The sequence below is a fragment of the Rhipicephalus sanguineus genome, chromosome 8, assembly GCF_013339695.2.
Source record: "Rhipicephalus sanguineus isolate Rsan-2018 chromosome 8, BIME_Rsan_1.4, whole genome shotgun sequence".
Taxonomy (NCBI): Eukaryota; Metazoa; Arthropoda; class Arachnida; order Ixodida; family Ixodidae; genus Rhipicephalus; species Rhipicephalus sanguineus.
The window spans coordinates 159,689,678-159,713,767 of record NC_051183.1 but is presented as its reverse complement, the minus strand read 5'-3'; the positions used below and the strand labels follow the sequence as shown (position 1 = coordinate 159,713,767).

Sequence of the window (24,090 nt, the reverse complement as noted above, 5' to 3'; positions counted from 1 at the left end):
CTCGTTTTGGAACAGACAAACAGACGTATCACTGATACAACTCGTGCCTCTCTTCTTAATATGGAACGCCTCCAATAACTCTCGCGCTAATGTGTCACTGCTCCTGCCTATTATCTGTGCTTTTCCCGTGCTTTCTTTCACAGTTTGCGCTAAAATGTACCCCATAGATTCTTTAAGCTTTTCGTTGCCCAGGGTAGTGCGAACAGAAACTATCATCATCACGAATCGACACGCGCTCTCTTCGTCCTCTTCTTCATCTGCATTTTCCGCTTCTCTCGCAGAACACGTGCGCCGATTTCTTCGGCGCAGGATGAATAAATCTGGTGGCTGAGAGAACGAGTACAGAGAGAGAAAGGAACGGAGGGAGATATAAGCAAAGAGAGAGAGAACACCTTGACGAAAAAAATTCTTGGCGAGGCGGGATTCGAACCCGCGTACCCACGATCCGATGACGAGCGTCCCAACCACTTGGATATTCACACACGCTAGCAGAACGCTTCCGGCTTGTCATGTGATCAGTTTTTAGAGCTCCTTCACTTTTATGTAAACTCAACCTACGCAACCTGGGACGAACACATTGTGAAACAAAAAAATGGCATATGTATTGGGTCTTCTATCGCTCCCTGTTTGAGCGACCTATTTCTGGCTCACCGCAACAAGCTCCTTCGCGATCGTTTGACCAGTTCGGACGTCGTTGGCGTCTTCAGATTCGTAGACGACTACCTAATTGTTTCACGCCTTGACTCTAACAACTTTGACGCAGGGGTCGCTAGAACCCTGAGCATTTTTACTGACGTGTTGTCCCCTCTTTTACTGACGCATGAAGTCCCAAAGGACAATTTCATAAGATTTTTGGACATAGGGTTGTATTGCCATCCAAGAGGTGTTTGCTGGAGCTACGAGCCTAGAGGTAACAAGCCGGTGTTGCCATTTGCATCGGCGCACTCCAAGTTAGTCAAACGTGCCGTGATTCAGTCGTGTTTCCACAATTCTTTGTCCAAGTCTTGTGAGCATAAGATTGAGGAAAGTTTGTGGGGCCAGGCCAAGCGTCTGTACGACTCCGGTTACTTCATGAGACTGTTGTCAGCGGTGGCGGAGCGCCTGAACAAAAAGTACAGGTCTAATCCGAGTGAGCATCAGAGTGACACTCGAAGGGAAAAGCTCGCAGTAGTGCCCTACATCCACACCGTATCTCACAACCTGAAAAGGATTGCGAGAAGGTCCGGTGTGGACGTTGTTTTTTCCGCGCCCGTGCGACTGCAGGGACTTTGCAGGCGAGTGAACGCCGAAAGGGAAAAAGAAAATGCTTCGTGTTCCACTAAACATAGCGAGAAGTATGTTGCCTGCGCTAAAGACGTTATTTATTCCGTCCCGCTGCCATGTTCCCGTGTGTACATTGGCCAGACCGGCCGGTGTGTGAATCAAAGGTTGCGCGAACATAAGTACAATATCACGAAAGTTATTTCCGGACACCTTGCCATTCACTGCCAAAGATGTGGCTGTTTTCCAATTTTTGATAAAACTAGTATTCTCAACAGGGCAAGAGATCGATTGACTAGAGAAATTATTGAAGCGTATGAAATTGATAAAATGAATGATACATGTGTCAGCATGCCATCCTTGTCTCTAACAGATAAGGAAAAGAGATATCTGGATGCGTCACTCTAGGTTGGTGGCAACTGGTTGTGATCGCGGCAGAACATGCGCGTTTGGGTCCTGCTTTTGTTTCTTGTTTTGTGTGCACCTGCTCGCGTGTGTCTATATAAGCGTCACGTGCATATGAAAAATAAACATTCCAGTAGAAAGTCAGCGCTGTGTGTGTGTTTGCGTGTTCCTTCTCCGTCCGCGTCCAGTCGCGCTGTAGAAACTAAGCACGCTAGCAGAGCATAGCCTTGTATAGTGTAGTCTAGTGCAGCAGTGTGGCGGGAAAGCCAAGTGAGAGTGAGGAGGAGGGAAAGGAGCAGAGGAAAGCATCACAGAAAAAAACATGGCTGATCCCTCCGTCATATGATTCGGTATCACACGAAAGTGAAACGTGTCTTCGCAGAAGTAGTGCTTATTGTGTAGCTATATATGACAGTGTGGCATACTTTTCTTCTTCTTCTGGCATGACGCACTTGGGACATAAACTAGTAGTGGGTAGTCTGCTGTGGAGAAGGAAGAGGTAGTTGGAACAATGGCGGAGATACAATAATAAACCGCGCTGTGTTTTCGGAACCGCGTTTCAGTGTGCTATATTTATTGGTGACCCGGACTACGAACGCGACCTTCCATGGAGCAGCGTGAGCATCTCGACGGCCTCAGCCCTGGTACCGCTGCCACTGCACCTGGCCATGTACCCTCTTCCGGCGTTGTTGGAGGTACTACTACCATAACGCTACCACAGCTGTGGCTTGCCGATCCCTCCTTATGGTTCATTCAAGTCGAGAACAAGTTCCGCATTCATCGCATCACGTCAGAAGTTCGCAAGCATGAGCTCCTCGTTGAAGCGTTGCCGCCACAGGCAATGGCCGAAATACGCGACATCCTCGTGGGCCCGCCTGGTGACACTCCATATACGACAGTCAAACAGTATCTTCTTCACCGACTCGTTCCGCCTAAGCATCGGCGCATTCAGCAACTTCTGTGCAACGAAGAGCTCGGGGACCGCCGTCCCACACAGTTTCTACGTCACCTGCAGCACCTGCTTGGGGACCAGCCGGACGGCTTAGAAACATCCATACTACGTGAGTTGTTTCTACAGCGTCTTCCACCTACCGTGCGAATGGCTCTTGTCCCAGCTCAGGATAAGACGCTGTCGGAGCTGGCAGAAATGGCCGATGACATGATGGACGTTGCTCCGGCAGTCATAAACGCTGCCCACACCTCTCCGATTTCTGAAGCAGATTCCCTTCGAGAAACGGTAAAAGATCTCGCAGCTGAAGTCGCTAACTTGCGTCTGCAATTGCTGAGCATTCATAACTTAAATGACCATCCTCGTCCACACCGACCATCTCTCACGTCGCCTGCTCCGCAACGGCCCCTCCACCAGCCCGAGCACCGCTTTTCACCGCAGAACACATGCTACTATCACCGGCGTTTTCGTGCCGCGGCTCGCAGATGTGTGCCACCCTGCTCATGGCGCATGGGAAACGCTCCGGCCGATCGCCAGTAACAGCGGCGGGCGATCAAGGCCAAGCATCAAGCCGCCTCTTCCACATCACCGACAGAACCACAGGTCTTCGCTTGCTGGTGGACACTGGAGCAGAAGTCAGCATAATTCCAGCGTCCAAAACTGACCGGCGTCTCCGCGAGAAGTCTACTCCTTTACAAGCGATCAATTCTTCGGTCATCGCAACTTACGGACAGAAGTCTCTGACCCTTGATCTCGGTCTCAAAAGGAAACTGCAGTGGTTATTTTGGATAGCAGACGTACGCTACGCAATCTTAGGCGCCGATTTCTTAAGGCATTTTCATCTGCTCGTGGATATGAACCGCTGTCGCCTGGTGGATAGCTATACCGGCTTATCGGTCAATGGTTTTCTGTCACGCGCTACGGCCCAAATGGGGTAATTATTGCAGTTTTGGGAATGTCAGAAGGCTCAACGGGGATCTGGTGATAAGCTTTCACGAGATCAATCTTCGAGTATACTGTTGTGCCGGTTAAAAAGGCAGTACAGTCCTGAATATTGGGTAACGGGTATCGATCTGGAACGGTGACTGCATTGAGAGCCCGATAATCACCACAGGGCCGCCAGTCATTGTTCTTCTTGGGAACCATGTGTAGCGCCGACGACCACGAGCTTGATGACGGACGAATGATCTGCAGCTGTAACATATGCTCAAACTCGTTGCAAGCAATGCGAACTTTATCAGGGCCAAGTCGGCGAGGGCGGCAGTGAACCGGTGGGCCTGTGGTTACGATGCAGTGGGTCACAGTGTGCTTGGGGGTCTTATCCATTGGAGACTGCGTTGTAATCTCCGGAAACTCGTTGAGCAGAGCTGTATATGGTGACGTAGGCGGTTTCACGAAAGTGGGGTTTAGGGCCGTAGCGCGTGACAGAAAACCATTGACCGATAAGCCGGTATAGCTATCCACCAGGCGACAGCGGTTCATATCCACGAGCAGATGAAAATGCCTTAAATCGGCGCCTAAGATTGCGTAGCGTACGTCTGCTATCCAAAATAACCACTGCAGTTTCCTTTTGAGACCGAGATCAAGGGTCAGAGACTTCTGTCCGTAAGTTGCGATGACCGAAGAATTGATCGCTTGTAAAGGAGTAGACTTCTCGCGGAGACGCCGGTCAGTTTTGGACGCTGGAATTATGCTGACTTCTGCTCCAGTGTCCACCAGCAAGCGAAGACCTGTGGTTCTGTCGGTGATGTGGAAGAGGCGGCTTGATGCTTGGCCTTGATCGCCCGCCGCTGTTACTGACGATCGGCCGGAGCGTTTCCCATGCGCCATGAGCAGGGTGGCACACATCTGCGAGCCGCGGCACGAAAACGCCGGTGATAGTAGCATGTGTTCTGCGGTGAAAAGCGGTGCTCGGGCTGGTGGAGGGGCCGTTGCGGAGCAGGCGACGTGAGAGATGGTCGGTGTGGACGAGGATGGTCATTTAAGTTATGAATGCTCAGCAATTGCAGACGCAAGTTAGCGACTTCAGCTGCGAGATCTTTTACCGTTTCTAGAAGGGAATCTGCTTCAGAAATCGGAGAGGTGTGGGCAGCGTTTATGACTGCCGGAGCAACGTCCATCATGTCATCGGCCATTTCTGCCAGCTCCGACAGCGTCTTATCCTGAGCTGGGACAAGAGCCATTCGCACGGTAGGTGGAAGACGCTGTAGAAACAACTCACGAAGTATGGATGTTTCTAAGCCGTCCGGCTGGTCCCCAAGCAGGTGCTGCAGGTGACGTAGAAACTGTGTGGGACGGCGGTCCCCGAGCTCTTCGTTGCACAGAAGTTGCTGAATGCGCCGATGCTTAGGCGGAACGAGTCGGTGAAGAAGAGCCTGTTTGACTGTCGTATATGGAGTGTCACCAGGCGGGCCCACGAGGATGTCGCGTATTTCGGCCATTGCCTGTGGCGGCAACGCTTCAACGAGGAGCTCATGCTTGCGAACTTCTGACGTGATGCGATGAATGCGGAACTTGTTCTCGACTTGAATGAACCATAAGGAGGGATCGGCAAGCCACAGCTGTGGTAGCGTTATGGTAGTAGTACCTCCAACAACGCCGGAAGAGGGTACATGGCCAGGTGCAGTGGCAGCGGTACCAGGGCTGAGGCCGTGGAGATGCTCACGCTGCTCCATGGAAGGTCGCGTTCGTAGTCCGGGTCACCAATAAATATAGCACACTGAAACGCGGTTCCGAAAACACAGCGCGGTTTATTATTGTATCTCCGCCATTGTTCCAACTACCTCTTCCTTCTCCACAGCAGACTACCCACTACTAGTTTATGTCCCAAGTGCGTCGTGCCAGAAGAAGAAGAAAAGTATGCCACAGATATTTCTTCTTCTGGCACGACGCACTTGGGACATAAACTAGTAGTGGGTAGTCTGCTGTGGAGAAGGAAGAGGTAGTTGGAACAATGGCGGAGATACAATAATAAACCGCGCTGTGTTTTCGGAACCGCGTTTCAGTGTGCTATAACAGCTTGTACGATGTCTATTCGTGTTTGGCCGCTATAGAACCGTTTGACGTGGATGCACCCATGTTGACGCCTAGTGTCATGTCATCGCGACGACTAACGCCCATGATCATGATTAAACAATTGTGGTAACTGATGTTGTGAACATATATGTGGACACAGTGAATCGTGAATCCCGCGTAAACATGACATCAACAAGCTCGTAATCAACACTGGTACCCGATATGCACTTCTTCAACACGTCGTGAATTAACGAGAGAAACGGCATGGTGTACGCTTTCTAGTAATGGGTGACAGGCGCCTGTGCTCATGCGCACACTACCACACTGCGCATCAACACGGGAGGCAGAGGTTCGTAGCTTGAGCCGCAAACGCGTGCGTCCCGCAGTCCTATGTCTCGCGCCACCAAGGCACGACATTCGCCCGTCGAAATCGTGTCCTTTCTGCAACGTGTATTGCAGCAGTTTTGTTAGTCGGTGCTCTCGCAATCGAAGCAGTCGGCAGCGGAGGAATCCCGTTGATGCATGTGGAACCTGCACTGCTCCGATGAGCCGGCGCACGCTAACACGATGCGAAAGGCAAAGAACGTAACTGCGTCTAGGCTGCCTCGGCGACGCCAGCCTGGCCAGTGTCTCTCGCTGGTATCCAGACGCTTACTCCGATATCGCGCGCAATCTCGGAGTAAGCGCTATAAGTGTCGATCGTGACGCATTACTTCTTGCCGCCTCTCACAGACGGCGGCACCACCCCGCTCCACCCCGCCTACCTACACCCCCAACAGAGAGCACCGTGTGAGAGAGAATGTGTGAAAGATATAAGGCGCTTTCGTGAATGTCCGGCATTTGCCAAGGTAGCTTAGTCGGTTGAGCGTCGGGCGCTTACCGTCGCGGCCTCAAAGTGGTCGGATCGATTCCCAGCGGCGGATCTTTTACTTGGTTTTTTCTTTCTCACCGTTGGCGTCCATTTTATCAACGTCATATCCATAACAGACGTACTTGGTGGATCCCGGCATAAGACACTTTCGTGTTAACAAAAGAGAACGAGAAGTAGAGAGAAAGGAAGGGAAGAAAGAGAGAGAGAAAGACAAAGAAAGAGGAAGCAAGAAATAGAGAGAAAGAAAGAGTGAGAAAGACAAAGAAATACATAGAGAAAGAAAGACACGGAAATAAACGGATGCAAAAAAATACAAAGGGATGGGAAAAGAAAGAAAAAAAAGTATAGAGAAACAAAGAAGGCTACCCAGCTCCACACTTCCTTCAGGCTTGGCACCTGTCTTCCCAGCGGCCTGTCCTCAGCCCGAGAAGGTGAACTGTCGCTTATTGTGCACGAAGGGTTCGGCACCTGCGATATGCGGTCTCCCGAAAGTGCACAAAACAGGCGTACCTCTACCGCCAATAGTGGACTTCACTCGTTCGCCACTCTGCAATCCATGGGGATATCTGAGCCAAATCCTCTAGCCGGTCGCACCTCAACACAGGTCGGGAACTCTGTAGAATTTGTGGAAACTGTGCGTGACCTTCATCCCAGTGATGATGGTGGCGTCGTTTGACGTTGCCTCCCTCTGCACTAGCGTTCTTGTTGACTTGGCCGTCGAGACCTGCAAGGAAGCCCTTTCTAAGGACGCCATCGCTGACCGAACACCCCTGGATCCTTTTGAGTTGTGTAAGCTGCTTGAATTATGTTGAAGTAACGCATACTTCACTTTCGAATTTAAAAGCTACAAGCAGAAACGGAACCGCCATGGGAGCATCGATCTCAATGACGACCGCAAACCTTGTAATGGAAGCACTGGAGCAAATAGTTCTGGCAGAGTTGAAACCTGCACCAAAAGTGTTTCTGCGTTATGTCAACGACTGCTTCTGTATCTTGTGCAGGAACGACGTCAACCGTTTCCTGCATAACCTCACTGCCATAGAATCGGCTATGCAACTCACCGTGGAAAAAGACAGCCTTTTGCTCGACTTGCTCGTTCCAACGGAAAAACCGTGTCCTTCTGCGTTCATCCGAAACTGACTCGTACTGGTCGCTATCTCGGATTTCGTCATCTGTCGTGTCGCCATTCATTCAGCGTGCCACACGCTTATGCTCTAGTGAAGACCAACTCCAAAGGGATCTTCACTCGAGAACTGTGCAATAAGGGCTATTCTGCTGCTTTTGTGGAGGAATCTAGGAACGGGTGCTGAATCCTAATCCAGCAGAACAACGAGCTTATCCGAAACGGGCCAGCATTCCTTACGTACCTGGTATGTCACGAATATTACGTACAAGCCCTGTCACGAATATTCTCCATCAAAGCCTTACGCTTTGCACATGTGCCAACCAATAAGCTACGAAACAAGATCGTCAACGTGAAAGAACCTTTGCGAGAGGACAAGTTTCCCAGGCTAATCTACAAGATCCCGTCCGAACACTGCAATTTCTGCTAAACATTGGTGAAACGGGAAACTTGACGCGATGACTGAAAGAGCTCAAACGAGATGTTCAAAGTAATCGCCATGTGTCCAATGCACTCGCAGAGTATGTGCACTAGAGATGCCACTGCATTGCTTGGGAGAATGCCACAATCAGTGCTAAGGAAAGAAGCATGACAACGAGATTGCCACTCGGATCTCTGCTGACACCAGATACTGTTAACAGGACAGACCGAAATAATGCCCCACATTTAGAGTCGTTCATTGCGTCATACAGTGCGTTCATTGAACGACTGCACTACGTCCGGTGCATTGTCAACAAGGAACCAGTACGGGCTCCCAAACGTCAAAAACCTTGTTTTTTGGCTTGGCCTGTGAGCGCGATTTTCATTATGTGCATCATGATTACGAGAACGGATAACTGGGCTAGTTTGTGGGAACTCATGTTAAGGCAGGTAGCGCAAAGAGACACGGACACAAGCGAAGAATAAGTGCACAGGACAAGCGCCACAGGACAGGTGGGACAGGTGCACAGGACAGGTGGCGCTTGTCCTGTGCACTTATTCTTCGCTTGTGTCCGTGTCTCTTTGCGCTACCTGCATCATGCTACCTCACCAGCCGAGTATTAATCGAACTCTTGACAATGTCAACTTACTTTCTGTGATAGCGCAGCATGTAGCGCCACGTGTATACCTGGCTGACAATCGGCATGCAATTTATGTGACGCCACATATCGCTATATATATATATATATATATATATATATATATATATATATATATATATATTACATCGGCGCTCTGAACCAACGCATTCTATTCCTGCCGGGCTGATGTTCTTACCACTGTCGACGAGGATCCTACGTACCCAGCAGTCGAGTGGACTGAACGGAAGCAAGCGAGCCGCGCATTCGTCCAGTGAACACACAAGTACCCGACGCCCTGCAGAGGTACTCGTCTGAGTAACGGCTACGATACGTCGAGCTCGCAGCCAGTGAAAGCAAGGAAACACCAAACCGATGACTAGCAGTCATATCTAATTTTCTCGATATGCCGCCACTTGAGAAAATAGCGGAGTTCGACCCAAACTTGGAATTGGACTTAGAGCGTTTCGAGCATTTCTTAACGGCTAATGATATAGCCGAGGTCAAGCGCCTTCCCGTCTTTTTGACAGTAATAGGCCCAGAGCCTTATGAAGTGCTAAGAAGTGTTGTTGTACCAGAGGCACCGTGACCGTACGAAAAAGTAAAACGTCTCCTGAAGGAGCACTACAGCCCTAGAAGGTCAGTAATAGCGGAACGGTGCAAGTTGAACCGGCGCGTACAGCAGGATGGGGAAAGCGTCGAAATGGGATCCGGCGGCACCTCCCCTGTTGGGGTTTGCTTTGCTTCGAAGGGCGGTGGCGCTTCAGCAGGGTCCGCATGTCGAGGGCGCAGATGTGTGAAACGGTGTACATCGCGCACTTTCACCATGTATGTCACCGCACTGACAACGTGGATCAGCACGCCTCCCCTGTTGGGGTTTAGGTTGTTATCTATAGGCTAAAGAAATTTCACGGGTGCTTGTATGGCCGAGAATTTACCATATACACAGATCATCAGCCACTAGTACGGGCACTAGGGCACGACAAGCATATTCCACCTGTAGCCAGGACTTGCTAAGGATGAGGCACCAGAGTGCGTATCAGTCTTTCAGTGCCTCCCGCTGTTCCCAAGACGAAGCCTAACACTCAGCCGTGTGGCCCAATTCACGCTAAACGGGTGGCCTAGGCAGCATGCAGACGAGTTGAAATCGTACTATGTTCGCCGTGATGAGCTGTCACTTGGGGCGCAAGAGTCGTAATCTCGGAACAGCCGAGGGAGCATGCTACATAAGGAGCACCCTGGCACAAGCAGCAAGAAGATGCTGGCTATAGAAGTTTCGTATGGTGGCCAAGAATAGGTTTGGCCATTGAGCAATACGTGCAATATTTGCCAAGTAGTGCAGCCCGGCCTGTTCCGTTTCAGCCGTGGCAATACCCTGCGCAGTGTTGGTCACGCGTGCATGTAGATTTTGCTCAGAAAGACGCGAACGTGTTTCTGATATTGGCCGACTCATTCTCAAAATGGATTCAACTGTGGCCTAACTCGTCAACGTCAGGCCTAAAAACCCTGGAAAAACCTCGGGGTGCATTTGCCAGAAGTCCTTGTGAGTGACAACAGGCCACAGTTCACCTCAACTGAGTTTGCTGATTTTCTGAGTACCAATGGCGCGAAACAAGTTCGTATTCCACCTTATCACGCTGCATCCAGTAGTGCTGCAGAACGAAAGGTACAAACCGTAAAAAAGGCCTTCCTGAAACAGGTGCTGAAACAAGAGAAGCGGCCGCCCCCCCCCCCCCTCCCTTGTCACCTGAGAAGAGGGGGGCGCAAAGTCTGGCCCATACGTTGACTTAATAGGGAGGGGGGGGCGCCGCGATGAACCTTCGCGCCCCCTGAAGGGGAACCCTGCGCACACCTACGCCCACTGCTACGTTGAAGTGTTTGTGTGCGCAAGCCACCGGAGTGGCTTGCGCACTCCGGTGGCTTAAGGTTACTAGCTGTGACCTAAAATCTTGTTGAATTGAGAGGGCAGAAGTTGTGATAGCGCAGCATGTCGCGCCACGTGTATATGTGGCTGACAATCTGTATGCAATTCATGTGACATCACATATCGGTATATATATGTACATTGGCGCTGAATAAACGCCTTCTATTCCAGCCGGGCTGACTGATAACGTTATTACACTTTACAATGCACCTTGCAAGCTGCCCTTGATTTTCGCACGTGTGAATACGGGAAACAGGCCCCCTCGCGTGCACAGCTATCACAAGACGAGTTTCACTAAATTCATGAATAATGTGGCGTATCACATTACCATGAGCGGCGGGAAATTATATACAGGTCAAACCGGACAATGTTTCAATGATCGTGCTCGTCAACACTACAATAACGTAAAGAATGGATATAGCAGTTGACCAGAGGGAAAAAAATGTTGGAGGCCTTTTGGATTCTCAAGAAAGGCTGTGTCAGTTCGCCATCTCTTACAATCGGAGAGAGAAATAAACTTTTTGAAAGAAAGATTGTCACTGATCAGAGATTGTGCGTATGTTTCTCCTGAGACCGTATAAAAGCCTGGTTGCCTTGTAATAGACATTCAATTGAGTCAGCGCTTGTCCCGTGGTCCTCGTTCCTCTGTTGTGCCTGCTCTCCTCGGCACTAACTACAAGTAGTTGCCATAATCTTCTGAGAAAACTTTACGGAATAAAAGGCGCGACGACAACCATTTCGCTGTCGTAGCCAATAACAACAGGCTGCAAGTATCAGTATTATTGAACAGAAACCACAAGTGAGTTGAGAACTTCTTGGCCTATTGCTTACTGCGTGACATTTTTGCCGCCAGTAAAGACAACGCACACAAGAAAGACACGAAAACGACGACAAGGGCCGCCCTTGTCGTCGTGCTTCTGTCTTTCTTGTGTACGTTGTCTTTACTAGCGGTAAAATCTCGTACACAAGTTAACTGCCAGTCTTCAAAGTGAAAATTTCGATGTTTTCGATAGCAAGCCTTCAGTGAGGCACGGTATAAAGGACACGTGAGAGGCACACGATTGCGAGACACTTGCCATGGCGGTGAAGGTGATGAGCATCGGCAGGAAGGCCATGGGCACGCGAAGGATGTTGAACAGCGAGAGCGACACGAAGGCCTTGTTGGCGTCCAGTATGTTGGCCGGGTCGATGGCGATGAAGACCGCGAAGCTCGCCAGTGCCACCTGTCGGGCAGACAGTGGCATTAAACGCTTTCTGCTTCTCGCTGAAACGTTAAGACGGCAGAATTAATGCGCACAGCGTATCTAACGCTGCAATTATTGCACGTGCTCCAACGCCCCAGTAGTGCCGTCTTAAATGATAAGGCTGCTGAATAATAAGGTTTCTATTTCACATTCAGTGGTACCGCTGCTGGCAAAATTTCAAGTCGTAGTCAAAAAACGAACGAGAAACATAAAATAACGTCTTAATTATTAGAACAACAGAGAGCTGGGCTAGTTGGTAAGTATTCATTCTAAAAAAGACAGGGCGTGCAAACACGGACACGGGAAAGAAGTCAGGACACCACAAAGGCCACAATTATTCCTTGCATGATAGCATGCCTGTTCGGAATGAGAGGCAAGCACTAGTATTCCAGCACGTGCAATTACGTGTGTGACGTCACCTACTTGCGACCGCACACACGGCTCGGGCACTTCTATGATCGTTCGAAATTAGGGTATAGGGCGACACACACGGAACTCCCAGAAACTGAAAATGTGTTAGACGTTCTATTCAAAAAACTCGTGAGAGCATGCTGTTATTAAAGAATAATTAGAATCATCCTATTGATTTATTTTCTTCTTGGCAGACTGAAACACACACATACCTATTCCAGGAACAAGCAGCAGGTATAATACTGCCACGCGCGCTTCTTTGGTTATTTTTATCTAACAAGCCCGTTGCGCGCGTAGCCGCTGCCTTGCGCAAGCCGCGCCCTAATGTCCTGGGAACTTTCCAGATTATGTTAGAATCTTCTTATAGGATTGAGGGAGCAAACGCGAACAGCTGAGATTATTCTAGAACAAACGCGGCCACCAGCGATAAGGCTCGAACGTTTGACGCCGCTTGTACTATATGCCTACGCGCCTTGCCGTGGTTCAGGTTATCAATGAACGACGTTATCAATTCGCCGCAATCAGTGTAGTTTGACCTCTCGTTTACCGGGCACAGGTTCGCACAAATAAAAACTTTAGTCTCGAACAAGCCGAGTGCTGCCCTCGTCACGGACACGTGACATCTGGTGGAGGTGCTGCTTCGTTTGTGTTCCGGACGCCCTCGTCAGGCCGTGAGCCCAGCCCAAATGACAAAGACGACGACGACAGGGGCGTAGCCAAGGGGGGGGGTTGGGGGGTTCAAACCCCCCCCCCCGAAATTTCAGTTTTGCTTGCGTATATAGGCACGCACACATACAAACGCACGCACGAACATACATAAAGTATGGTTGAACCCCCCCCCCCCGAAAAAAATTTCTGGCTACGCCCCTGGACGACGATAAAGACCACCTGGATCGTCGTACTAGCTGCCGGCAGAAGGGACTACAGCCAGAGTACGGGCTCCTTCCCGAAAACACCACGCAGCCCAAGACCGTCACATCTACCTCCGAGACGATGACACGACCGTTGTAGTCTGCCGACTACAACGGTCGTGATGTAGCAGCCAAGGGAGCCACCGACTTTCCGTGGATCGTCGTTTGAAGACCCGGAGAGCTGGCTGGAGACGTAGGAGCGAGTCGCCACCTTCAACCAGTGGGACTCTGGAAGCTGCGGCACGTATAATAATAATGATATCTGGGGTTTAACGTCTCAAAAAAAACCACGATATGATTATGAGAGACGCCGTAGTGGAGGGCTCCGGAAATTTCGACCACCTGGGGTTCTTTAATGTGCACCTAAATCTAAGTACGCGGGCCTTAAACATTTCCGCCTCAGCTGCGCTACGTCTACTTCTACCTAGGAGACGCTGCAAAGACGTGGTTTGAGAACCGAGAATCGACACTTCAAACCTGGGACCTCTTTCGGACGACGTTTCTTAACCCCTTAAGGCTCATTTAACAAAAAAAAAAATATGTCCCAAATTGCCAAATTTTTTTATGATGCGAAATGCTTCAGTAATGTGTTCAAAACAAAAAAATATTTGCGAAAACTTTTTTCGGCAGATAGTAATGTTTTAATGGCCATTCTTCGCTCCATCATGTATTACTCTATATTACATAGCGCATTTGAGGTGTATTCTGCAAAAAATTTCTGCAACTCTAGAAAGTAAAGGTTGGAATTGAATTGCTGCGCACAAAATGCACTATTCCTTGATAGTTCACTTAGTGTGGTAGCGTTCGAAGCACGGCACTGCGCAGAGAGCCTTCTCGCACCACCTGCACCAGATCCTGGTTTCCTTGCGGATGTTTTTGCCATTTCCGTCAACATGTGGCCATGTTTGTTATACAACGCGCGGGAAACACAACGCGCGCATTCCGCCAACTGTTGCGCAAACGCTCATTCAACAAAAGCACCAATGACGGAACCCATGCTGCCATCTATGGTGTAAATAGAAAAGCACCATTCCTCGAGCTGGGCTCGTCAAAAACCTCTATGACGCGAGGAAAACACAAGGCGCGCATCGCGCCAACAAGTGCGCAAACGCTCATTCAACAAAAGCACCAATGACGGAACCCGTGCTGCCATCTGTGTTGTAAATAGAAACGCACCATTTGACGAGCTGGGCTCGTCAAAAGCCTCTTGGAACATTGCGGAAGAGTCATGACGACCTGTGGTCGTCATAAGCAAAAAAGTGGCGACTGCTCATGACGAGCTTAGGTCGTCATAAGCCCTTAAGGGGTTAATACCTTCGCGAGCATTGTCCGCAAGGAAAAGGCCGCTGCTTTGCTGGAGACAAGAGCGCAGCTGCCGAATGAGACCGTCACCATCTACACGAAAGAGATTACGCGACTTTTCCGCCTGGCTGTTGCTGCCATGCCTGAGGTGAAAAAGGTCCGCTTCCTTAGGCGGGGAGTGAAACAAGACCTCTTTGCAGGATTGGTGAGGAACCCACCGAGACAATCACCGAATTCCTACCCCGATGGATGAAAGAACTTTACTGAGGTCCAATAGGTCATGCTAAATTCCTAGCCCGAAGCGAGCCGCTCCCACGTTGGGACCGAAAGACCTAGCCTTCTGGCCGCTTCGCGGGCCCGTTGAAGTGCCCATAATTGTCTCTCTAATGGCGGAATGTGCAGAGCTGCGTCCCACCGCTCTTCAGTGTTTTCCTTGTCGCTGCGTAACGCGGAGCAAGGGCAGAGCATATGAGTGATATCTATGGTTTCATGGCATTTGTGGCATGTTGTAGGAGTAGAGAACTCCGGATAAATCCTGTTAATTAACAGCGGGTTCGGATAGGTTCTTGTTTGTAAGAGCCTTAGCGTAATGGCCTGTGCTCTATTTAGTTTACTGTGCGGAGGGGGGAATACCCTGCGTCCTAGGTGGAAGTGATTGGTTAGCTCGTACGAGAGGAGGTGATCACTGCATTCTGAAACCTCAGCATCTTCTTGCCTTGTAGTTGCACGGATGGCAAGTCCTCGTGCAGCATTGTGGGCAGATTCGTTGAGGTTCGCGGGAGCACCGTTGATTTCTCCCATGTGAACAGGAAACCAGATGATCGTGTGTGGTTTGATTACTTTTCCCTTTAGAATTGCCAGAGCCTGTCTGGAAATAACTCCTTTGGCAAACGCTCGGACGGCTGCCCTATAATCGCTGTGGATCCTCGATCTATTTGGGTCTAAAGGTGCCAGTGAGATAGCTACTTGCTCAGCAATTTCTGATTATGTGGTGTAGGTGGAAGCCGAGTTGACGAGTTCACTTCGCCGTTCACAAGTACTACTGTGAAGGCTCGTTTATTGGACACGAAAGCCGCGTCGACAGACGAGCATTCTTCAGCCTGATTTTTAGCTTTTTCTAGCAGGGCTTTGGCCCTCGCTTGCCTTCTGCTTGCATTATGAATGGGGTGAACATTCCTTGGAATAGGCAGAACTGTTATATTCTGCCTGAGATTAAGAAAGGAAATCTGGGCTAGTTCGTTATAGTTCATTTTCGATCAGCTTACAGCGCAAAAACGACGAGGACACAGACCAAGAATGCGATGACACGAGCGCTGACTCTCAACTAAGGTTAATTGGAAGGAAGGGCACGAATAAATACATACAGAGGTCAACCGGCTATCAACCGTGCAAGTGTGCGTGTTCATCAGAGTCATCGCGGTGATAACCAAATTACTCAGGGCACGTGGAACACCTACGTGCGTCAAGAAATATACATAAACAAGACGCACTTACAAACCCATGTGTGACGCCATCTAATCCGGCGCCAGTGAAGGCAAATTTCGATTAAGAAATTGCACTTCCTTTTCGCTGAGGACAACCGACGGATGACTTATACACCTTTCACCTTCTCCTTCTCTTTCACCTTCTCTTAGTTGAGAGTCAGCGCTCGTGTCGTCGCATTCTTGGTCTGTGTCCTCGTCGTTTTTGCGCTGTAAGCTGATCGAAAAATCCCTGAGATCGTTGGGAATTTCTCTATGGTTATATATCGCTGTAATTGGTATACCAATCCGTGTGAGGATGTGCCGTCTTGATCGCGTGGTGGAGAGTAATGAACTGGGCTCTTTCTTGTGCCTCTGCTATTTCTTCCACTGTATTGTGCATCCCGAGCTTCATGAGCTTGTCAGTTTCGGTGTACACAGGTAGCCCAAGAGCTACCTTGATTACCTTCCTTAACGATGCATTTAGTTTGTCTCTTTCGGATCTCTGCCACTCGTGCATGGCTGCTACGTAGGCGAAATGACAAAGCACAAAGGCGTGAACTAGTGTTACGATGCTGTCTTCTCCAAGCCTTTGTCGGCGGTTAGTCGCTCTTTTGACGAGCCTGATGGCGTTGTCCACTTTCTTAGCGATACGTTGTATTGTTTGATTATTGGAGCCGTTGGATTCTATCACCAAGCCCAAGACCCGGATAGAATTAACTCTTTAGATGACGCTTCCGCTCATGGTATAAAGCGTTATCTCGTTCTCCTCTGGAGGAATCCACCCCCGGGGCTTGCGGCCTCTTCTCTTCGGTCTGTATAACAGGAGTTCCGATTTCATGATGAGCATCGGAGTCCCGTTGGAATGAGGTACTCTTCAGTGACGATTACGGATTCTTGTAAATTTTCTATTTCTCCGTCGCTGCCTCCAGTACACCATGTCGTGACGTCGTCCGCGTAAATCGTGTACTCTATGCCTTCGATGTGTTCTATTCTTTTGGTGAGACCTATCATAGCGATATTGAAAAGGGACCGCTCCATGGGGTGTACCTTGGTTGCCTAACTTCACTGTATCTGATGTTTGATCCCCAGCCTTGAGCGTTGCCATCCTTCCACTGAGAAAAGCCTCGACATATTGATAAAAGTGACTACCCAAACCGATGTTCGAAATGGTCTTGAGTATAAAGGTATGGTGGATATTATCGAAGGCTTTCTCCATGTCTAGTCCCAGTATTGCTCTCGTGTCCTTTGCCCTGTGGCTGATTATTTGGTTCTTGAGTAGGAGCATGGCATCTTGCGTAGATAGACCATGTCTGAAGCCTATCATAGTGTTAGGGTAATCCTCGTGCTCTTCCAGGTACCGAGATAATCGATTTAGTATAGCATGTTTAGCAACCTTTCCCACGTACGATGTGAGGGAAATCGGTCGTAGATTCTCAAGGCCTGGGTTTTGGGATTAAGATGGTGTTAGCGGTCTTCCATTCGCGAGGAACTTCACCGTTCTTCCACATCCCATTAATTAGTTGTGTTAAGTACTTGCGGAGCATCTTGTTTGTTATCTTGTCGGGGGCAGATCTTCCATTGAGGTCTTATAAGCTTCAGGAGAACTTGCGTTTGGCCTAGTTGGTGCTTACTGTTTGACATTTTGACCGCACAAAAAAGACGAGGACCACCCGTGTCGTCGTACCTCCCTCTGTCCTCGTCTTTTTTGTGCGGTCAAAATGTCAAACAGTGAGGTCGCTGTTTCAAGTGAAGCCACCCTCACATCTGCTATTGTGAATTCAGCATCTAAACTGGGGTTGCTTGGACCCGCATAGCCTAATCGAGAAGGGGGCGGCTGCTGTGTGTCCTCGACGGATAGGTACCTATTCACTAGTAAAATGCTCTGTTGGGAGTGTTGGTTCATTCTGTAATAGATTGAGCGCAAATGGACGCGACACAAGAAGACAAGACGACTACACGAGCTCATATACAGAAATACCTAAAAGTTCATGCATTTCAACAGAAGCATCTGTATTTCTGTTAATCACTGTTAGCATAGTGAATGCCCTTTAATAGTTGGTACATAGGGTTTTTTCCCCAAAAAAATCACGGCAGAAGCATCGGTGTTTTTTCGATTCGAACCATATCGCCAAATATTTACCGGTAGGCATTTTTTGTCTTTTTGGATTAAACTGAAAACACGGAACCCTACTTGTAACGCATGCAGCAAGACTCTGCCATTACTGAGCGAGACATCTTGACAGTTGGGCCAGAAGCCCTCCTGCGCTGTTTATTGAGATTTATATGAAAAGCATTACGTGTTTCTCTGTGTTGTCATTGTTATTCTTTTTTTTTTCTACATTTGTGAGAAAGGTCATTTGCATCTGGAAGCGCTCATGTAGTCGTCTTGTCTTCTTGTGTCCTGTCCATTTGCGCTCAATCTATTACCTTTCACTAGCTGCTCAATAACTTGCGACTTAGACGAATCATTTTGTGCCACTTGCAGAATTTTGCTCAACGTGTTTCGCTGATTCGATTTCATGTGGGTTTTGTCTAGTAGATGCTTGAGTAGATTCCAGGTTCCTCCTTTTCTTATTCGGCCATCTATGAAGTTGCAAACCTCATCCCACTGTTGTTTGGATAGGGTTTGGCAGTGCTCTTCTATCGCTTGGTTGATTTCGGCAGTTTTCTTTCGCAGCCTACAGTTGAGTCTCTGGCCCTTCCACCGGTTGAATAGGGACTGTTTAGATTCTATGAGGTGCGCTAGTCGGCTGTCCATCTTCTCGATAGGGAGATCCGTGAGCACCTCTTTAGTTGCGGCGTCAACATCCTCCCTCAGCTGTGCAGTCCATTGTTCCAGGTTCACTTCTCCAATCACCCTGTCCTTTCTGACTTTACGGAATTCGTCCCAGGCCATGACCTGAAATTTGCGTAGTCTCTTCTGCCTAATTCGTAAGTCGATCCTTAATATATTATGGTCACTACCAAAGTCTTGGCTCAAGTTAGTCCAGGTGGGTTCCGTAGTGTTGTGTACAAAAGTGAGGTCCGGAGTTGTGTCTCGACATGTCGATGTGCCGCATCTACAGGTTTTCCCGCTCAATTTAATCCAAGCGCCAGCCAAATTAATCTAGGCGCCAGTCAATTTAATCCAGCCGCCACTCAAATTAATCCAGGTGCCATTCATTTTAATCCAAGTGCCACTGAAATTAATCCAAACGCCAGCCGATTTAATCCAGAGGCCAGCGAATTTAATCCTGACGACATCGTGACTTCAAAGCGACCCAGAATTTTCGGGAACGCGTGGAGTGAATAGCTTCGGAGTGAATTTAAGAGGAAATATCAAGATGCGTAGAATAAACAATGAATGAGTCACTAGTGACACAATGTGACTCGCGCGACTTCATCACGCCTATCACCCGCGTACGCACTATTCACACCTTCGACATGTATATCAAAGGAAAGGCCGTCCACACAGTAATAACTTGATACCTATTGCCCAGGCCTATGATCTGATCACTAGTGACTCAGGTGACGTCATCACGCATATCACCCACGCACGCGCTGTCTTAACCTTCCGTCAAGCATATCAAACGAAACGTCTTTGAGAGAGTAATGACTTGAAACCTGTCACTTGGCCTAGTGATGTGATCACTAATGACTCGCGTGACGTCATCACGCCTAACACCCACGCAAGCACTCTCTAACCTACCTTCATGCATATCAAACGAAACGTCTTTGAGAGGGTAATAACTTGAACGCTGTCACTCGGCCTAGTGATGTGATCACTAGTGATTCGCGTGACGTCATCACGCATTTGAGCCACGCACACGCAGTACAAACCTGTCTTCACACATATCAAACGAAACGTCTTCGAGAGGGCAATAACTTGAACGCCGTCACTTGGCCTAGTGACGTGATCACTAGTGACTCGTGTGATGTCATCACGCCTAACACCCACGCACGCGCTGTCCTAACCTGTCTTCATGCATATCAAACGAAACGTCTTTGAGAGGGTAATAACTTGAACGCTGTCACTCGGCCTAGTGATGTGATCACTAGTGACTCGCGTGACGTCATCACGCATTTGAGCCACGCACACGCAGTACAAACCTGTCTTCACACATATCAAACGAAACGTCTTTGAGAGGGTAATAACTTGAACGCCGTCACTCGGCCAAGTGACGTGATCACTAGTGACTCGCGTGACGTCATCACGCCTAACACCCACGCACGCGCTGTCCTAACCTGTCTTCATGCATATCAAACGAAACGCCTTTGAGAGGGTGAAAACTTGAACGCTGTCACTCGGCCTAGTGATGTGATCACTAGTGACTCACGTGATGTCATCACGCCTGACATTCACGCAAGCACTCTCTAACCTGCCTTCATGCATATCAAACGAAACGTCGTTGAGAGGGTAATAACTTGAAGGCCGTCGTAGGCAGCGTCTGCTAGTAGAAAACTGACTGATCGCGCTGCACAGCCGTTCACCGGCCAACCCGTATATGTAGGCACCGGATCGCGCGTTTCGAATTCAGTCAAGGGCGTCTTCACATGGCTTTCGCTTGACTTGACGCTTTTCTTGACTCGAGTAGATGCGATGGAAGCAACAGTACCTTCAACCAGTAGTGGGGTACAACCCAACATTAGCGTCCCACCACTCGTTGAAGGCAACGCTTCTTCATTCAATAAATAGGAATAATAAAGGCGAAATAACAATTAAGCATTTCCAAACCATACTCAATTACGCAACATTCACCCGAAACCGTCACCACTATGCGACGCATTTACTCCAGCTCGTCGTGTGGGAAGATGTGGGCGGCTTTCTTGTTGCTTCTCGTATTTCGCAGTATGCCTTGGAAACGCGGGCAGCCAGGCCGCACTACAGTGAACGAACAGGCGTTCACCACCAAACACGCACGCTTATTCCAAGCACACTAACCTATAAGAAACGGCGTGGCGTAGAAGGTAGAAAGAAAGGCACGAGTCAGGCACAGCGTTCAACGGCGCATCAGCAAATGGTCACCTGCAATTAGCAATAGTATGTATCTCAAGTACGAGGACTGCCCTCTATTACAACGGATTTGTTTCACAGGATAACCAGATGAATTATTATTTGAGCCGAAGGAGTGGTTGACAAATCCTTTTGTAGCATGTTTTGAAACAGGCAGACCGTGCGTCTTATGCTTGATTATGTATATACAGTGTTATGACTTACCTGGCATGTTATCGCAATGCCGAAGCAAAGATGATGCCCGGTTAAAACACCCACCCGACCTTAAGAAACAATCGTTGTTCTTATAACGTCGAGCTTGTTAAATCGGTTATGAAATGGGTGATGAAAGAGAACCGGGGCAAGTCCGTGGGAAACGAAATTTATCATTATTCAGGCAAAGCAGTTTTCATAAACACGCAGCCGTACTTGTGCTGCTGAGCAGTGTTTCACATATCAAGGCAGTCGAGGGCAGCTTGTACGAAAGTGTAATTGTGCCTATCATAAGCGGCACAGTCCACACGCTGGATGTGCTGCATAGAGCGCCCCGCGGCCTCAACCAGCAGAGCACGGCGATGTTCTTTCTTGGAGATCCCTCCCGGTGTCGTGAGGAGATCATCCCTCCGCTCGCTTAGAAAGCCCTTCACACCTGCCTTGAACTTTGAGAAAAGCTCCTCAATTGGATTGAAGAATGGGCTGTATGGCGGTAGCCACTTGACTGTGTGGTCGCTTGCCGCGAGGACAGCCTGTTCGGCGCGGCGGTGCGCTGGTGCGTTGTCAAACAGGAACACTGCCTGTATTCCCGGTTCCTGCTGAGAAACTTTTCTCGACACTTCTGCGAGAAAGTCGTTGAAGACAGCCCAGTGGACCTTGTCCGCAATTGTCCAATGGACAAGGCCGCTCGCCGACATGCAGGCTATAACATTTATATTCGCCCCCTTTGCGCTAGTTGACAAACGGCACGCTGGAGCACCTCGTTTCGCCCTTCCGAAACTGCGCGAGCACCATACGTTGAAGTTGGTCTCGTCGATGTAGTATCGTGTTAGTGTAGTTCCCTCGCTCTGAAGCCACTGGGCATATCGGCGCCGCAGCTGCTTCACGTCGGCGCGATTTCGATCTACGGGCCTCTGGGTCAGCAGCTTCACCGAATATCCATGGCCATCGAGAAGCCGATCAATCGTCGACGTGCTCACTTCAATATTAGGCATCTCTTCCTTGAGGGCCCTCTTTATTTGTTCCAGCGTGAAGGATGGATTTTCCTGTACGATTTGTTGCAGGGCGTCCACCACGTCCGGTCCAAACTTCTTCGACGAACCACCACGTGTTTTAGCTGTGTCACGGTCAGTAGCGGCAATAGAACGCACGGTCTTTATATTGATTCCCAGTGTTTCGGAGAGCACTTTCAAATCCCCTCCGCGCCTGTGAACATCTATTATCCGGCAACGATCTACAGGGGAAACGCGAGCGTACTTTTTCTTCTGTTCATCAGGTGCCTTCCGCGGCCGTCCGGGGCGTCGAGTGTCTCGGTCTTCCATAGCACCAGTGGTCGCAGCGCAAACTCACTTATTCCAAGGCCTGCAAAAGCGCTCACATAACGATGTCACCAGCAGAAACTTGGAACCACGCCGGCTTGTCGCTCGCGTCGCCCCACGTCGTCCCGTCATCTGCGTGAAACAGACTCGCCGAAAACAGCTGCGACACACTGTCGTCTGCTTCAGTTTGATGTAAAACGTATCTTCAATTCAATATTTCGTGTGATTGTCGTCTGCATTGTAGAACGAAAATTGAGAATTGAAAATGCGTTTTAAATACGTTTTACATTCTGCGAGAATACCATAATGCTGGTTATTTATGATTCGAAGCAATTGCTTTAAATCAAACTGAAGCAGACGACAGTGTGTCGCAGCTGTTTTCGCCGCAGCACACTGTCGTCTGCTTCAGTTTGATTTAAAGCAATTGCTTCGAATCATAAATAACCAGCATTATGGTATTCTCGCAGAATGTAAAACGTATTTAAAACGCATTTTCAATTCTCAATTTTCGTTCTACAATGCAGACGACAATCACACGAAATATTGAATTGAAGATACGTTTTACATCAAACTGAAGCAGACGACAGTGTGTCGCAGCTGTTTTCGCCGAGTCTGTTTCACGCAGACGACGGGACGACGTGGTGCGACGCGAGCGACAAGCCAGCATAATTCCAAGTTTCTGCTGGTGACATCGTTATGTGAGCGCTTTTGCAGGCCTTGGAATAAGTGAAAGTTTGCGCTGCGACCACTGGTGCTATGGAAGACCGAGACACTCGACGCCCCGGAAGGCCGCGGAAGGCACCTGATGAACAGAAGAAAAAGTACGCTCGCGTTTCCCCTGTAGATCGTTGCCGGATAATAGATGTTCACAGGCGCGGAGGTGATTTAAAAGTGCTCTCCGAAACACTGGGAATCAATATAAAGACCGTGCGTTCTATTGCCGCTACTGACCGTGACACAGCTAAAACACGTGGTGGTTCGTCGAAGAAGTTTGGACCGGACGTGGTGGACGCCCTGCAACAAATCGTACAGGAAAATCCATCCTTCACGCTGGAACAAATAAAGAGGGCCCTCAAGGAAGAGATGCCTAATATTGAAGTGAGCACGTCGACGATTGATCGGCTTCTCGATGGCCATGGATATTCGGTGAAGCTGCTGACCCAGAGGCCAGTAGATCGAAATCGCGCCGACGTGAAGCAGCTGCGGCGCCGATATGCCCAGTGGCTTCAGAGCGAGGGAACTACACTAACACGATACTACATCGACGAGACCAACTTCAACGTATGGTGCTCGCGCAGTTTCGGAAGGGCGAAACGAGGTGCTCCAGCGTGCCGTTTGTCAACTAGCGCAAAGGGGGCGAATATAAATGTTATAGCCTGCATGTCGGCGAACGGCCTTGTCCATTGGACAATTGCGGACAAGGTCCACTGGGCTGTCTTCAACGACTTTCTCGCAGAAGTGTCGAGAAAAGTTTCTCAGCAGGAACCGGGAATACAGGCAGTGTTCCTGTTTGACAACGCACCAGCGCACCGCCGCGCCGAACAGGCTGTCCTCGCGGCAAGCGACCACACAGTCAAGTGGCTACCGCCATACAGCCCATTCTTCAATCCAATTGAGGAGCTTTTCTCAAAGTTCAAGGCAGGCGTGAAG

At 49.3% G+C, this 24,090-nt stretch overlaps 1 protein-coding gene across 1 annotated transcript in view; it reads right to left on the bottom strand.

Moving 5' to 3' along the window:
• LOC119402432 (ATP-binding cassette sub-family C member 3) overlaps positions 1–24,090 on the bottom strand; it is a 311,062-nt gene that overhangs the window by 195,553 nt on the left and 91,419 nt on the right. The window contains exon 6 of the mRNA XM_037669579.2: positions 11,682–11,828. Coding sequence (XP_037525507.1) covers positions 11,682–11,828 — 147 coding nt within the window. The remainder of the gene's footprint in view (positions 1–11,681; positions 11,829–24,090) is intronic.